Source organism: Sapajus apella, unplaced genomic scaffold, assembly GCF_009761245.1.
Source record: "Sapajus apella isolate SASKATOON/1434 unplaced genomic scaffold, GSC_monkey_1.0 scaffold23, whole genome shotgun sequence".
NCBI classification, from domain to species: Eukaryota; Metazoa; Chordata; class Mammalia; order Primates; family Cebidae; genus Sapajus; species Sapajus apella.
In genome coordinates, this window is record NW_022436963.1 from 33345892 (window position 1) to 33364700 (window position 18809).

At 36.6% G+C, this 18809-nt stretch overlaps 1 protein-coding gene across 4 annotated transcripts in view; it reads left to right on the forward strand.

The window, feature by feature from the left end:
- The window catches only part of GRM7 (glutamate metabotropic receptor 7), an 878927-nt gene that overhangs the window by 422631 nt on the left and 437487 nt on the right, over window positions 1–18809 (forward strand). For all 4 annotated transcript variants that reach the window (XM_032289679.1, XM_032289680.1, XM_032289681.1 and 1 more), the window contains exon 4: window positions 2045–2199. In XM_032289679.1, coding sequence (XP_032145570.1) covers window positions 2045–2199 — 155 coding nt within the window. The remainder of the gene's footprint in view (window positions 1–2044; window positions 2200–18809) is intronic.

Consider the following 18809-nt stretch of genomic DNA (forward strand, 5'->3'; position numbering starts at 1 on the left):
GGAACTTAGGGATCTAATTTCATATAATTGTGGTTGGAAAAATCTAAAAGAGTTGCTGAACAAATATGCAAATCCACTTGTACTGGGATTCTTTGTGTGTTAATATTAAAATTTAGAGTAAAGTCTCTTAGTCAGAATTTTGAAGGCTTTGTTCCATCATCCATAATCTTTTCTTTTGCCTCTTGAGAGGTTAACAAGATAATTTTTTATTTTTCTACAGTTAACAAGATAATTTTTTATTTTTCTACATGTCTTCTCATTTTCTCTCAAAGAGCATTTAGAACATTCTGATTAATTACAAAGATTTTATATTTTGTGACATGCTTGATTTTCCTCCCATTATATTATGTGGTTGAATCATTAAACTTGAAAACTTAGATTTTCAATTTTTTGGATTTTTATTCATTAAAAATAATATTTAAAGATTACTCTATTTTCTGTGTACATTTTTTTTCTCTTCATATTAGCTGGATACAGGTCTTCCTGGATTGATTATTGATAAGAGGAAAAAGAATCATTTCTTCTTATTTATTTTCAAACTTTTTGTTATTGTTTTGCTTTATGGAAAATTTTCTTCACTTTGTACCTATGCTAACGTAATTTTCATTTCATATTTTTAACAGGAGCTGTTTCTTTTTGGTCACTTTTTTATTATTTTGTTCTTGATTACAGATATGATAATTCTCATTTAAATGTATTTATCATTTTGGCTTTTTCCATATGTTGTCTCTGCTCCACTCCACACATTTCCTTTTTCTTGTTAATTTTTCTCTTTGACAATGGAGATTTCCCTCAAAAATGAATGTCTTCTGGCAATTCACATATGAGTAAGGCAGTAAAAAGCTCTGTGCCCATGGGAGGTGCATGAGAACTGATGGGGTTCCCAGAAAATCAGATTGGCCATTACATTAGAGGACTTCTTTAACAATATCTAGAGTCTACTTTTTGATATACATCAGATTTTTACAGAAAAATTGTTTTCTGCCTGGGGGTGACATACCTCTGGTTCCCAGCAGTTTGTGAGCAGAAGTTTAAGATTCCTAGAGAATCTTAAAATTTCAATTTCTATTATATTGACTTTTAGTCATTCTCTCCTAGCCCCAACTCCAGATTTATCACACCATGTTTTATCTACATTTTACCATTTGGGTGTTTACAGTATCAAAACCTATTCCTTATGCTTTTTTTTTTTTTTAAACTGCTATTTCCTGCCTGGAAGAAAAAGGTGTAGAACTGGCTTTTGCCACCTTATTCACAACCTTTCACCCTGTCTTCCTGCATGTGGCCCTGTAACTCTGTGGTGCCTGATTCTCCCAAGTACTGAGAGACACCCAAATCACATATCTTGCGGTCTTACCCACCAAAGGGGCTTCAGTTGTAGTTGCAGCTTTTTCTATTCTACAAATGAGTTACATCTCATAAATCTCCTCTTTCAAAAATACTATTGCAATAACTTTTTCGTTAATAACTAGTTTCCTTTTTTCTTTTATTTGCACTGCTTGTCGTGATTATGTACATATAATACTTTCATTCATCCACAAGTTGTAAATTTTTCATGTTTAACAGAGTTTACTGTAATAAATAATTAACATATTTAATTCATAGTTATATTGCTTTTCAGAGATAATATATACCACCAGCAGTGAATGAGAGTGCTCATTTCTCCAGTCCCAAGCCAAAACTCATAAAACAAACATTTTGGCCAATATGAGAAATGAATTTGGTACCTTGGTCTAATTTGCATTTCCATCTTTTCTAACATATGTAAATATGTATCTTCACCTTATTGGACACTCGTATTTCTCCTTTTATCTTTTAACGTTTACTATTACTTGCTCATGTTTCTCAAAATGCTTTATCTTTTTTGTTGTTGTTGTTTACAAAATATCTTTATATATTAGGGATGTAAATTCTTTATCATATTTTTTGCAATTATTTACTGTTTGAGAAAGAATAGTACCTTTCCTTTTGCTGACTCTTAATATACACAGGTTCAGCTGATGTTCTTTATAATTAACATAACTTTCCATATTTCTTTCCACAGGCAGATCCTTGCAGCAGCCAAAAGAGCTGACCAAGTTGGCCATTTTCTTTGGGTGGGATCAGACAGCTGGGGATCCAAAATAAACCCACTGCACCAGCATGAAGATATCGCAGAAGGGGCCATCACCATTCAGCCCAAGCGAGCCACGGTGGAAGGTAGGGGTTTCGTCAGCAGTAGGTTTGCTGAGAGGGGTTCTGGTGTCATGATGAATGGCCAATCATGTGACTTTTTGGGGGTTTACCATTTTTACCAAACTCATGCCTGGTTGATTCAAACTTCTGACCATGAAATGCAAATGAGGCCACACACCTGCTCTGTTCTTTTAGTTGAAATCCTCCTTTGAAGATATCATATTATTCTCATACTATCACCATTAGCAATTATTCTTTTTCATTCATGCCACAGAAACTTTCTGAGAGGAGAGCATTGTCGTTAATAAGAAGTAAAATAATAACACATCCAAGTGTGTATAAATGATATACATTTTCCAAGAGAATACTTTCCCTTTGTAATGCATCTATTATATATTTTTTTAGCAGGACTGCAAGAATCCTTTCCCCTATTACCTCTCAAGTCCCTTCCAGCTCAGGGAGGCTATAACACAGCACATCACTTCTCTCAGGCACCAGCGTCCCCTCACCTCCCCGGAGAGTTTTCACTCTCTCCTTCTCTTACCTTTCTAAATTTATGCCTCTTTCTTTGCCTTACTTGCTACTACAAAGATATTTTAAGAGGTAGAAGTATGAAAGAATATCTGTTGCCACCCTCTAATCTAACAAAAGTTGCTGATTATAATTTCTGTTATTCTCTAATTCGGAAAGAAAAGTTATTTCTAAAAGACACTGTGTAAAGAAAAAGGAACTCCTCTGCTGATAGCCTGCTTTGTGTTCCTTTTCTGATGGGCCATGTCTCTAAAGATTCTCTAAAACACGCTTTGCACGTTAAAAAGAACTCTATCCTTTCACTCAAAAAGGGATCAAATATTTGCATTTTCTATTTTCTCTCCACTCAAATCTAATTAATTATTCTCCCCAGAAGGCTGCATGGTCTGTGTAAGCTTTTTAGACAAATCAGGTTGTGGTTCTTTCACTGTTTCCTTTCTGTTATCTGGAGGAGATAAAGATCCCATGAGTCACCCATGTTTCCATTGGGAGGCTTTGAATTAATTTCATTCCCCAATATAGAACCAGAAAAGATTGCCTGTCTTACAATCCAGACCAATGCATTTCCAGGTGGATTGTAAGAATGAAGGACAGTATTTTAACTATGTCCATTCCTTGCACTGAAAAAGCTGTGTGTCTACTGTGTGCCTTGCTCAGTGCTAGGAGTCAGGAAAACAAAAGATGAGGACTCAAAATTCTCACCCTCAAAGTATACAGAACTGAGTAAGGTGTCAGAGAACAGCCAATGACTACATGGGAAACATAATAAGTGCAGTTCGGAGAGCACAAATAGAGAGTTACCAAGGAAGTTTCCTTAGGGTGGTGATGTTCTGGTTGGGGAAGATATCCTTGGATGCAAGAAGTGATAACTGAGAAGGAAGTTCCCTGGGAGATGAAGAAATGTGAAGGAACAGGACGCATTGGGGAAAATATAAATAATTCTTTCTGTAGTGCAGTCCTGCACTCCTGTCTTCTTGAAATCCTTTCAGTTCTTTAAGAATGTTCGTACTTACAAGACATTGGAGAGACCCTTTTCTCTTCTAGAGTATTAATTATTGCTACACCATTTGGCTGATTGACTTCTATATATTTTAGGGGTTTCATCTTAGGTGTTAATTTTGCATGGGAGCCATCTGTGGCCATCTCACCCCAACCAAGTCTGTGTTAGAAGCCCCTTCCATTCCTTCTATGGCATCCCACACACATCGCCTACTGCCGAAACTACCTCTTTACTTGTCTCTGCCTAGAAATATCTCTATTATGCACCATCGTACCTCCAGTACATGGTTCTTTGCTGAAAATTGTAGATGTTCAAACACATTCTTCAGTGATTATATGTCCAGAGGGATGGAGGAATCACAGATCATATAAAGACCTGGCACAAAATACATTTGAAAGTGGGCCGGAAGTTGCATTGCAAAGTATCTTGAAAGCTATACTAAGGAGTTCGTACTTCATGCTGAAAGTCTGAAGAGTTTCTGAGTGTGTGAGATGTGATGGGAGGATGTCAGATGGATTAGAAACTCAGTTGACTCTAAGGAAGGGTGAAAGGCAAGAGATGGGTGAGATACCAGGCAAAGTAAGAACTTTTAGGGCTTCAACTGAGGTCCTCTCTTCCTAGACCGTAGATGCCATGTAGACACAATGCACATATTCCATGGTCATTAAGCCCTGATACCTTATATTTTAGGGAACTCACTGGGTTATCTCAAAGGTTTCATAAATTATTGAGAGAAAATACTCTTTTAATGTAGATATAGAGATATACAAATTTACAAAATCAAAGAACAGCATCATGAACTAGCAAAATAAAAATTATGATTCCAAACAATGAAATTGGAGAGAAATGTTATTAAGAAAAACAAGACTATAATGTGATGGAATAGAAACAGTTTATAAGAAATTTTATAATCTCACCCACAGAAGAGGAAAGATTTTTTGTGACCATGTAAAAAAATGCTGTGGCTTCCAACTAGCCATATTGACTAGGTGCATGCATTATCCACAGAGAACAACCAAGCTTTGTTCACTTTCGTAGCAAACAGAACATAAGTGGCTATGCATTTAAAATGTCACTTCTATGAAAGTAAAAAAAAAAATGCATTCAGTTGTGCCAAAGCTTCTGAACAGAATTATGAAATATCCAAAATAAATCTATAAATGGAGCATAACCTATGTGGCCAAGTAAGTTTTCCTATCCTGCCCTATGGTCATTTGCTTGTTTTCTTGTCTGTATCTTTGCATTTTTTTCCCGTTTTGCAGATGTTTCATACTGAATTATGCTGGGCTAGAATATTTTTCAAATATTCATGATACTGCTACATTCCTATATGTTTGACTATGTTATATAATGCTGTGCCCTCAAATGTAAGAGAAAAGTCATTCTGTAATCTACCTTTTTTCCCCTTTCGATCCATATCATGACTATGTTCAGCAAATAGCTGGATTTTTCCTGACATTTTCTGAGTATGCATCAACATAACCAGAAATTGTGTTAGGCCAAAATGCTGGCAAATTCATTGCCTCTTCGACAGTGACCTTTATCGTCTGTTTGTACTTATTCTTCATTTATGGAAAAAGAGAGCTTTAATGTTTCTTAACCAGTGTGTCATTTCCCCCCTTTTGATTTAATGATGAAAAGAGCCCGTTCCTGGAAGGGTGGGCTGTTGTCCCGCTGGCTGCCTAGTGTTTATGGGAAATCTGGGGAATGTCTCCAGAACTTGGCAGCACTCCTCCAGCTCCTGAGCCAAAACACTTCTGTAATTTTTAGTTTGTCTGCATTGTCTGATGAGCCAAGGAATCCCTGGCATTTTCCTCTCTCATGTGTTGCCCCATTAACTAGACTCTTAATAATCCTCTCCAGCATCCAGTGAGTCTGCAGAGTACTAATGGTCCATGTTGCCTTCAACTCTTCATTCTCCAAAGTGCTCTGCTTTTCTGAGAGTAGGCTGTCCTGGGTGTCCTCTAATTACAGCCAACAAGGGTTGTGGACCAGCATCTTTTCATGTCTGCCATACCCATTAACATTAGGAAGCTAGTCTAATGAAGGGTAGATTTTCAAAGCTAACTATAATGACTCTCACAATTGGCAATGATTTTCAAATGGGTTTATACAACAGCTTGGTTCATGAGTTAAATCTGCAATGTATATAGGAATAGACAAAAATACTGTGGACGGAGCATTAAAGAGCTAGCTTAAAAAAAAACAAAAAAAAACAAAAGAAAAACTCATGATTTTTACTTGTGATTGAATGAATTCTTTATTTTTCCTAAAACTGGAAATATCAAAGCTATGAAGATCTGAACTAAAATATTTCTGGCTCCAATTTAGATATGCCCTACTTTAGCTTTCCTTGATTACCTGCAATTTTCCACCTGTGTCTCAGGGGTTTTCTAGGTGAACGGGCAAAAAAACAAGAAAAAAAATATTGCCTTGAACCACAATGCTGTTTCTAAACAATGCATATGCCTTTTGGCCCTATCGCCTTGTTTGATAAGAGAGCAGTGAGATACTGCATGATAAACCTACACTCCTGCTATTTGTGATAGAGTGGGTTTCTGTCACTTGCAAACCAGACTACTTGAAAAAGTATGGTTGAACCCAAACTACTAGAAAACATGTTTGAAATCTTCTTCAGGGCCTTTTGTACCACTTTTTATGGTTTCTGAGTTATATCCCATCCAAGTGCCATTAACCCCACGTCATTGCCACTCTTTTTTTCTCCCTTTTCTTACCCCTCTCTCAAGAGATCTCTCTGCATTCTCTGAGCACCATTATAAGTCTCATCTACCCTCCCATGCTTTCCTTCCCTCATCACATCAGTCTTGTTCCACATCTCATCCTCTCAGATGTGCTGTGTCTATTCCACTGTGAAGCATCTGTCATGTATAATTAACTACTCTTTGTATATATCAAGGTTATTAAGTAGGATCTGAATGATAGGTTCATCCTTTATGAACAAGTAGGATCTGAATGATAGGTTCATCCTTTATGAACAAGTGCTGGAGGTCAAGAATAAAACAGTAAATTAAAAACAAACAAACAAACAAACAAAACTTTAAAAAAAAGTAGATTCAAATATACCTGAGAAATGTAGATGAACTATGTGGTCATTCTCCAGAAACCTAATTGAGAACTGAGAAGAACTTTTAGAGAGAACTTCTTCTAAAGGAAGAATGATAAAATGAGCAAGACCAAGTAAGTAGGTTTTTGTTGTCAAAAGGAAAAGACAAACTTCCCTCTTCCAAGGCCATTGGGCTCCTAGGTGAAATCCCATAGGGAACAGGCAGACAGACCATACATAAGAAAGGATCTCAGTCTGATAGGCTAAGTTACATAGTGGCAATAGATAGGCTCTCAGTGAACTAACAGAACACATGAGTATTTCTCACCTATGTACAGTCTTCTGTGGTTCTGGGAAACTTCCCAGGGCATTTATCCTCCCTGTATTTGTTCTGCAGTCTAGTCCATTTCAATCTTATGGCCCTTGTGTTTCAACAAATTATTTATTTTATTTTTGAGATGGAGTCTCACTATGTCATCCAGGCTTAAGTGCAGTGGCGTGATCTTGGCTCATTGCAACCTCTGCTTCTGGGTTGATATGATCCTCCTGCCTCAGCCTCCTGAGAAGCTGGGACTATAGGCCTGCACCACCAAGCCCAACTAATTTTTGTATTTTTACTAGAGACAGGGTTTCACCATGTTGGCCAGGCTGGTCTTGAACTCCTGACCTCAAGTGACCCACCCACCTCAGCCTCCCAAAGTGTTGGGATTACTGGTGTGAGCCACTGCACCCTGCCCCAGAACATTCTTCTTTCACCGCTGTACAGCTTTGGAAAGAGCACGGTAGATTCATATACACTACTCATACATATTTTTACCTGTAAGAAAAGTCCTTGATTTCTCCTTCTCTATCATTAACTAATAATGAAGTCATAGCAAGTTTTCTCTTCAGGAGCTTGTGGGTGAAAATAAAGGAGAGCTGAATATTGATGAACCTAAGTCATATCTCCCTCAAGCTCTGTTTAACTGTAATCTTTGGTAGCTTTTAGGGCACTAGCAGCAGTGCTTTGGAACTTTCTAACACAGGACAGTATGATGAGAGATATGGTGTCCCATACTTTGCCACAGATGTCTGAATAGCTCTCATACCACATTCAGTGTCTTGGTAGCAGTACAAAGGAGGGGGTTCCAGGGTCAGTAGAAAACATGCTACTTGGCAGTATCTTGGCAATGTTACTGTGACCAGAAGATCCCAGAGGAAGAGAGCGTTCCTCAAAAGAAAGGGAGACAATCAGGGGACTCATTAGAGATAATGTATATGGACACCCTTTGGGGACATTCTTGCAAGAGCCATGTGGGAAAGTGTCCGTGGGGCTTGGTAGGGTATAGTGATATGATTCCATTTATTCCTGCAGACTGTGGCTTGGTGACATCCCAGTTACTTCTCGGAGACTGTGGATCTGTCATTTGTGAGTGATGCTCTTAACATTCTCTTGGCCTTTTTGATAAGGAGAAAGCTATTCCCATTATGTTGGTTTGAAATGCCAGAGGCTGACTTACCCAACCTCTCTGCCGTTAGAGGATGAGCAGGTGATTTAATCCTGACCATTGGGATGTATAAGGACATAATCTGAGGAAACTTCATAGAGATATATTCTTCCCTTAGAAAAAGAAGAGGCAGGTTAATAGGGCAACTGAATAATATATTATCCAAACCAGAACACCTTAGAAGAAAAGGGCCATAAACTGTGATTGTCCCAGGGAAACCAGGATGTGTAGTGACCCTTCTCACATGGGAAAAGCTCCTACCTTCTCCTCCTGTTTTTAGTGTTATCATGTGAGGACAGGATACTTGGAGCTGCTGTAGCCATCTTCACAGAAGGGAAATAATATTAGCATCAGAGGAAGGCAGAAAAGACAGATGGGAAAAGCAAAAAGCCTAGGCCCATGATTGCCGCTTAGGCTGTCGAACCAATCCTGCAATTATCTACATTGGTATTTGTTCTTATATTAGAAAAATTACTGTTATCTTCAAGCCACTTTTAAGCTGGCTATTTTATTATATCCAGCCTAAGGTATTAATAAAATACCTGTCTTATTCACTTCTGTACACCCAGCACTCAAATAATACCTGTAAATTAATGGCCTCTCACAAAATATTTGTTGAATAAATAGGCTTTACAAAACGATGATTTTTTTTTAATATGGACTATAAAGTAAGTCTTATTACTGTAGAGTAAAAGTTCAGATAGCTTCAAGACAGATTGTTGCTTTTACTATTAATATATATTCCTATATTTATCACCACAGGTAATATTATTTTGGTAAATTTCTATTACAAAGTGAAGTGATTTCACATGCCTTTTTAATAGAAATTATGAACTATGTGAAAATATCCATGCAAGAATTGTCCCTAAGGTAAAATATAAACTAAGGAATACTTTTACAATCATGAAGTCAGTAGAGCTTGTGGATCATTGAGTGGCAACAAAATTGTGAAATGGAGCAAGAGAGAGATTTAATATTTTAAACAAATACCCTTTGCATTGAGATTAAAAATGTATAAATATTGATATCCTAAATTTTAATTCTGAATAAAAAAGCAGCATGCCAGTGTCTTGATAAAACATGACTCAGGTCTAGGGAATTTGACACCAGCTCTATTACTGGGGGGGTTTCACTGAATTGACACATCTGACACTGGGTAGATTTTTCCCTTAAAATCATTTAATAACCCACAGCTTAAAATCATAAATTTCATGTGACGCTTGCCCAACTGAGAACTGAGTGTGTGTATAATGTGTGCTCAGGGTTACAAGATGGCTCATCCAACTATGTCAGCAACGACTTTCTCCCTAAGTTGTCATATCCACATTGCAATATACCATCCCTCATCTTTCTCCCTCCCCTCTAAAAATTGATTTCATTGTCATCACCTCGTCATTAGCATCTCCACATTTTGCAAAGTCATAAGTAATGGGCTGTTGGATGTGGAAGATAACATTCATCCAGTTTACAAATGTTAAATGTCTACTGTTTGTCACACTGACTATGCTCTATTGCTGGTGACCACAAAACAGAGATCTTTGTTAACTTAGAGATTTATACTCTAGTAGAAGTAGACAGATGATAATCAATAGGCATAATATATAAGTAAATTATATACAATAACAGGGGGTGGTAAAAAGTATAATTTGTACTCTTTATTGGTATTTTATATTTTGTTTTTATCTTTTTTTTTCCTATTCTCCCTTAGTTCTTTGTCCATGGTTTCCTGTAGCTCTTTGAGATATTTAAGATAATTGATTTAAATTCTTTGTTTAGTAAGTCCAATGTCTGGGTTTCTTAATAAAGTTTCTATTTTTTTTCTCCTTCTGAATAGGCCATATCTTCCTATTTCTTTGTATTTTTAAAAATTTCTATTGTCAAACTTTGGCATTGGAATCTTACGCTGTAGTAGCTCTAGAAATGGGATTTTCCACCTTCCCTTTAGTGTAATGTTGTTGATTGTTGAAGGCTACAATTATCTGTTTAGTGACTTTTCCAAACTATTTCTGCAAAGATTGTGTTCTTTGTCATGTGTGATTACTGAAATCTGTTTCTTTATATTCAACTAGCGTCTTGTCGGAGATTTCTCTGAATGTCAGAACCATTAGAAAGAAAACAAAACAACAAAAACAAACAAACAAAAAATCACTCCTTGTCTTTGCCGATTGGCCATGTGCTGGGACGCTCCGTCGATCCTTGGTTAGGTCCCTCATAATTCTGCCTTATCTTTCACTTCCTGCTTGCAGTGACCTAGGTCAGTCGCCAGTAAAAGTTTACAGTCTTCTCAGGTATTTTCTGAACTCACATCCTGCCCTGGTCATGTATATGAGTTTCTAAATTCTCTATTATACACAGGTGCTTTTCAATGCCCTCATGTTTCAAAAGAACCATTTCTGGCTTTTACTTCTAGTCTTACTACTGTATATTGCATGCCTCAACTCTAATCCATTGCCCCAGGTGGCTGTAAGTTTTTCATTCACCTCACAATGTTGTGAAGCAATGCCTGTCTCTTTTCTACCCTGAGAAGTTCTGAGTTAGGTGAGAAAGAAACAAATAAACTTTTCCCATCCTTCAGGTATCACCCAGACAAGTTAGAACAAATAAACACAGTAGTTTGTGAATAAATTCATCGTTATTTCCTCTGGAACCCTGTATTAGGATCCCGCAATGGGCACATTGGCCTCTGTTCTCAGGGTTCCTGCTAAGCCTGGTAGGCGGTGGGACAATGAGAAGTAAAAATGTCACAAAGCTTTCCCATCCCATTTGTCTTTTTCTTGATTTAGTGTTCACTTGGTTGCTGTAAACCTTTGACTTTTCAGCATTCTGGCAAAATTGGTTTTGACAGTTTATACTTGTTTTCAGTATTTCTGTGGAGGGACAGGTGCTTGGAGCTGCCTACTCTGCCATTTAGCTGACATCACACCTGACAAGTGCTATAAAGTAAGAAAAAGTAAAGCAGGAAGAGGGAGATCATCAGTGGTCAGGGGTGCTGTAATTTTAAATGGAGTGGTCAAGATACTCTCAACAAGATGATTTTTGACAAGTGATTTGAATAAATATAGGAAGTATGCAAGTATCTATCTGGGAAAGAGTGTACTGGGTGTAGTAAACAGTGCAAGGGTCCTAATGCAGGAGCACACTGGGCAAGGATGAGAAACAGCACAGAACCTGATGAGCTGGGACAGGGTGAGGAAGAGGAAGATGAAGTCAGGATGTAATAGGAGAATCAGATCTCATGAAACCATGCAGGTGACTGCAAGGACCTTGTTATTGATCACGAGTAACATAGGAGACCTTTGTAGGGTTTGAGCACAGAAATAACCTGATCCATCCTATGTACTTAAAGGATCATATTGGCTGTTAGGCTGAATAAAGAACACTGAGTAAGAAGAATAATGTCTAGAAGACTGGTAATGAGGCTGTTCTCCCAAAAACAAACAACAACAACGAGAGATGATAATGGGGTAAACCAGGGTGGTAATGGTGATGACAACGAGATATGTCTGTGTCTGAATTTAAAATATATTTTGAAGCTAAAGTCAACGGGTTTAGGACAGGAAAAAATATATAAGAATGATTGCAAGGTTTCTACTTGTACAACCCTAGAGAGATGGAATTATGATCAGCTGAGATTGAGAATACTATCATTAGAGTGGGTTTTCAGGGAGCAAACAGCAATGCCAATTTTGGATGTGTTGAGTTTGAGATACTTAAATGACATCCAAGTATCTCAGTATCTGAAGGTAGGCGATTAAGTAGGCAACTGGGTACATAAGCCTGGAATTTATGAGAGACATCTGGAGACAAAATTCAATTTTACAGAACCTTTGAAATATAGATGTTTTTAAGTAATATAGAAAATAGAAAACCAAAGAACACTTGCTAGACTATTCTGTCATCAGGAGGATAAGAAAAAGAGAAACCAGATTGGCCAGTGAAATAGAAGAAAAAATACCAAGGGTATAATTTATTGGAAACCAGGTTAAGTAACTGTTTTTAGATTTGAGCCATTTAATAAGCTTCATTAATGTACTGCTGCGAAGTCACATAGAAATACTGAGAATTGACCATCCAATTTGACAAGTCGCTATATCATTGGTGATTTTTACATAGATTACATCTGAGTGATTCTATGAATCACTTCTTCACTAAGAAGTCTAGTGAAGTGGATATAAAAAGGAATGAGGTGATGTGTCTACAGTTAACATCATCCCCTAGAACTCCCACCAACCGCTTCCAAATTTTTTATGCACTTACCACATACTTTAAGGAAGGAGAACTATAGTCATCTAGAACTTTTGAGTATCTTTGAAGAATAGACCATTGTAAATGCAAAAGTCATAATTATATAGAATAAATAATACCCTTCTGTAGAATACCAAGTTACTTTTTCATATGAGGTCATATTAAGACATACAGATTGAACAAAAACTTAAGAGAAACGTAAATGAGGCAGGTATTTTGCTATCTTAACAGCATAATGCAGTTTACTTCTAGTCCTACAATCGCCATCAATTACTCTGTATTGCTAAATACAAAGAAAACAGATTGGTTTTGGAGTTAAACCACATCAGTTCCAGTGTTGGTTGTGACAAAAACTAGCTAGAGTCCTAAGTAGGCCTGGAGAGATTTTTTTGACAGTCTATTCCAGTGCTGTCATGTAGAAAATGAGCGAACAGGATTAAGTGACTATTGAGAATGTTTTTTCACCCTAGAATTCTGATTTTCTACTGAAAAAAAAAAAAAAAAAAAAAAACACAAAATTGTGCAAGGTAGACAAAAGAACTTGAGCTATTGCTGTTAAGAATAAGAGATGAGGGAATGAAGAGAAGGAATTACAGGTTTCCTGAAGTTATGGTACAAGAGTTAAGATGATTAAACAGCAAATTTAAGATTTTCAGGTACCTATCTTGATGTTGTTCGTGTAGAGGATAAACAACGATGGCATTATTAGAAGAGAGGTTGAAGAATAACAAGAAAGGAAGCCAAGTAAAGGTGGAATCTAAAATCTGAAGCTGAAAAAAGAAAGCTACAAATTGAGTGAAGAAAAGGGGGAAAATATCACAGACATCTTAACATTTTGAAATGTCCTATCTTTGGAATCAACTGCTGTCAAAACAAATTGTTCTGAAAGTTGTCCAAAATCTATCTCTCTCTCTCTTTTTTAAATCACAAGGACAAGAAAACAGTTTTTATCTGTTTTTACCATTTAGGAAAGCAGGAACTTGGTCCATTCCTGGGGAGAAGGAATTAAATAAAGACTGAGGCTAAGGCTTTTTTTCCTTGCAAGCAGTAGGTCATCCCGGGAGCTTGCAAACCCACCTATGGGCTGTGAAGAACTGTACCTAGTGCAGTAAGAAAGTGCAATTAGTTTGGATTGAGTGAGAACAATAAGAAAGAAGTGCTTGAAACTATTAAATTCAGGGCTTAATATGAAAGAAAATCAGTAGAGGGAATGGAAAGGGCCATTTTAGCCAAATGGATGGCTGGAAGAAAAGTCATTTATAAATTTGGGAGGTTGAAGGGGCTTTTTTAATGTTCTTTAACAAAAATTAGATGCTGGTTAATCTCTTATTTGAAAAAGGGAAGAAAAAAACCCTCTAAATAAGATGGGTGTTTTTTTAGGCTCAGTATGTTCCTGGTATTAGGTGTGTGCTGTAGGTTAATTGAAATTTTAAAGTTAAAATGACCTTCTTCTAACTTTAAGTAGAAACTGTTTTTTCCTTAGTCAATTGTAAAAATGGGGTATTTTACATACTGTTTCCAAAGACTAAATTTACTCTCCTGTTTGTAATTTGTCTAAGAAAATTACTTTCCTAACCTTTTAATACTCCATCCTCTTTAATATTGCAAAAAGAGCTGACTGCTTTTTTCTTTGAATTTACATTTCAGACAAAAATGCCAGTTTGTCTTGTTGGAATTTAGGAGGTTTTGGCAAGAGACATAGGGTGGTCCAACTTGTCAGTTTGTGGAATTGTTTCATTGAACCTGTCTTCAACAAATTTTAATTGAGTACAACCTAGAAATATCAGTAGGTCCTAGGGATAAAGAAATAAGATGCTGTTCCTATTTTAAAGGAACCCATGACGAATTTGGGGAATCAGACAAAAAAATACAGATCATTATAATGTCAGAGGATGGATTGTGATAATAGAGATAAGCTTAGGGGGTTGTGTGCACACCAGTAGGTAGAGGGTGCATTAGCTGACTAAAGTAGGCAACATCAGAGTGAGACCTTAAAGAACACATAATAGTTGAACTAAGAAATAAGGGTGAAGGATTCAATTAAGGGGGACAGAATTTACAAAGAATCAAAAGTATCAAACAGTGTGTCAGCATGTTTGGTAGGACAAGCTGGAGAGTATGAAAGACTTCAGGTACGTGGTGGAGGTATCGGCAGGATCCAAATCATGAAGATTCTGTGTTCATGCCTCCTTGAGACCTGTAGCCAAGTGGACCACTCTGAGCCTTTGTGATATGGGTTCTAGCCCTTGATATCAACCTAGAGCTGAGACCGTTATTTCTGAGATATTCAGTGGAGTCTAGAATTTATCCTAAGAGAACCAGAATGCCTGTGATGTCACAAAAGAGTCTAGGATTCATTTACTATTTGAATGCATCTACTTAGGTCCAGCCTGCCTGGTGCCATTAGTAAACTTTACACAAAAGCCAACAGGCTCCTTTACTTATTATGGCTAAAGAAAGGAACTGACAAAATATACCATTTGTTTTTCTTACCTGTTCTTTAGACACATTTCTTGATGTAAAGACACTTATTTTTGTATCTTGTTGCATTTGATTATTGTTAATTTTTTTACTGGAGTATAATTAACACAGACTAATATGCAAGTCTTAAGTGTACCCCTCAATGGCATTTTATATATGTATTCACCAAGGTAACCACTAGACAAATCAAGACACAAAATATTCCTATCACAAGATGGAGTTCCATTTCCTGTCACTAATTCTACCATCCTCAAAGAGGTTACTGTTGACTTATCTTTCACTTTATATAAATACAATTATTTATTTATCTTACATTAAATACATTTTTTCTATTCTTGCACTTCAAAGAATTATCATATATACATGTTGTTGCTGTGTTTGTGTGTTTCTTTATATCTGTGTGCATATCTCCATATTTGTGTATATCTCTGTGCATAGCAGGGGAATAAAGTTTTTTTTTTTTTTCCCTCATCTATTGCCAGACTCATGGCTAAGACGCCTATAACAAAAGACAAATTAACAAGAGAAAAGCATACAAATCTATTTAATACAAGTTTTATGTGACACAGGAGCCTTTAGCCATGAAAATCAAAAGAAAAATGGAAACCAGTATATTTTATGCTAAGTATGATAAAGAAGTGGACAGTTGTGGAGAATTATGATTGGACAAATAGGGTATGATCTAATGGTAATAAACTGGGAAAACAGAGCAAGGTCTGTTTGTTCAGATTTTTCTCTCTATCCCTACTCTTCGGAGATAAGGGCAGTTCTGTCCTCCATATATAAAGAGGATACTTCTTGAGTGAGAGTTGTATGACCTGCTTCAGAGAAGATGAACAGGAAAAGGTCAGAGTAACCTTCCTGCTTTTCCTGTTTCCTCAAATGACAAGATACCATATTTGAGGGTAGCATGTCCTGAACCTCATCAGTGCATGATCAGCACATGAGCATTGTGTGTGTGCGCGCGCACATGCAACTTCTTTCACCCAACATATTGTTTTTGAAATGGATCCTCGCTGTTGCGTATAACAGCAGTTCTTTTTATTACTCTGTAATATTCCATTGTACAAATATACCATGGTGTGTTTATCTACTGATACATCACAAACATTTGTTTTATGAGGGCTCTGTAGATGTAATTTCTGATACTTTCTGTTTTAAACTGAAAGATCTTATTAAGACACAAATATTCCTCTTTTATTACTTTTTGAAGAAGCTGTCTTACTGAGTGAATTCACATTTTTGCACATTTTTTAAGCTAGTGTACCATTTCAACAAAGTACCCTAGTGCTTTTTTCCACCTTCTTTAGGCCTCACTGCTGTTGAGTCCCCTTGATAAGCTTTTGATACAGACATACAGACAAGTCACAGAGAAAAATAATACATATATAGATAAAAGGCAGTGGGAGAGTTAGATAAGGCAGAAAGATTTAGCTATATAATGCAGGCAGTGTTCGAAATGAATTATTTTTGTTCTGAGTTGTCACATAGAGTTCATGAGGTTCTGATACAAATCATGATACCAGCAAGTTTTAAATTTAGAAGAGAATCCTCTTTGTACTTATACCTATAAACGTAAATGCCTTATGACCTATGTGTAGACATGACATAATATGTAAGCAAAGAGTTCAATTATTTGATGATTTTGATGAATATAGAAACTAACCTCTGACCAGTCCCCAAAAGTAGCATATTTAATTATATAAATTTCCTCCTTAGGAAATAGGTAGTTTCTTAGCTGTTTATGATCTCTCTGCTATTTATCTGTTTTTTCCCCCATTCTTATATGACAAATCACAGAGGAACAAAATTTCTTTTTCTATTTTAGTTCATAGTTTAACAGTCTTAGGTTTGTGGCAGTGGTTTTTTTTGTTGTTTGTTTTTTCTCCTAGCCAAATACCAATTTTCCTAAAGTCAGTCACTCTGACACTGACATTTGGAGCACTAATTTATTCTAACCTCAGGGAATTTGCTTTTTAGGAGTAAACTGAGCATTAAAAATTTGTCTTATGTCTTAAAAAAAAGTTTTATGGAATTTCTTCTACATAAGCCAAGTGAGGCATAGCATATTGGCACTTATTTTGAAGTACCACGGAATTCTAAAAGATGTTCCTTTCTCAAATTGATTGTTTCAACTATCAACATCATTCATGCAGGTGCTCATGACTTATGCTATGGTTAGGTTATATTTGGCCTCCCTGTGTCAACATCAATGTGAATGGCTTCTGGCAAATTAGTGTGTGATTCCAAGAAAAACCCCAGAATATTATGAACATAGTCAATGGTAAAACAAAAATAGGATCCCCTTGAAATTAGTTGTGTAAAAAATAAAAATGGAATATATGAAATTTTTAATTGTTTTTCCTTCATGAATAGAGTTGTTGGATACTTGCATGGAGATATTTCCATAAAATGTTAATGATGACAATAGCAATGACATTAGTAGTGAATTTCTAGTAGACACTTATTATATGCCAGGAATATGAAATATCATCTTAAAAGTAAGAACTACCTTATTGATATTTTATAGATTAAAAAATGGATGCTTGGCTTAAGTATTTTGCCCAAGGTTACATAAGAAAATTTGGATTTCAATATAAAAGCTATCTGATCCCCACCACTGTTCTCTTTTTTAAAAATTTTTATATATGTCTTTATCTTACTTCAATAGTGTTTGGGGAATAATTTGTGTTGTTGTTACATGGATAAGTTCTTTAGTGAGATTTTGGTGTACCTGTCACCCCAACAGTGTACTCTGTACCCAATATGTATTCTTTTATACCTTACCTCAGCCCTACCCCTCTTCCCCCCTCCAGTCCCCAAACTCCGTTAAATCATTTGTATGTCTTGTGTCCTCATAGCTTAGCTCCCACTTATAAGTGAGAACATTTGATATTTGGTTTTCCATTCCTGAGTTACTTCACTTAGAATAATTGTCTCCCAACTCCATCAAGTTGCTGCCAGTGCCATTAGTTCATTCCTTTTTATGGCTCAGTAGTATGCCACGTACCAAAACTTTCTTAACTACTACTTTATTTAGGGAAGGGGAGATTTACAAGTCGATGCACATAATTTGTTACTCTTTTAAAAATGAGCTAGGGGAAGTACTGAGAGTGGTGTATGGTCATTAGAAATGTACCTTTTGTAATGGCATCAGTGTCCCCAGTTGACTCCTTAGAAGCAGAGTCTAATTCAGGGATCCTGAAGCATACCTTATTGAGGCATTGCTCATGGAACAAAGGGAACAAGCAAGAACATGGTCACCACTGGAGTCTTGCTTCCGCCTGAACACACAGTGATGTCTGGAGCATGAATTGCTCCAGAGTATTGGTCACTAAAAGGTAAGAGGGATGGATATGTGTATTCCAGGGTCAGTCATTCATTAGCCACAAGCTGTCTCTAAGAATGAGACAAAAATAACTTTGGGGTCAGCTCCTGTTTAGCCAAAGGAGGAGATAGTTGTGAATCTTTAGCAGCCTATCACACATAGTACATCTTTTTTTAGGAGTAAGAGGGAAAAGGCACAGTAACTTTACTTTTACTTTGAAAGGTTAGTCTTCACATGTCCCAGACTACCAGCCCCTCTGCACCCCATAACTGCAACAAAAACAAAAACACACTGTAACTCACATAGCAGGATCCCAAATCTTTGTCACATGTATTTCTCACCATCTGGTACACATCTATCTTACTAAGACACCTGGAGAACTTGCTGCTTATCGTTCCACATGTCTGATTAATATGATATCATCAATATAGTGGCTTCATTTGATTTTTTACCAAATGGCCACAATGTTGATATATATTGTAGCTTATATATACTGTT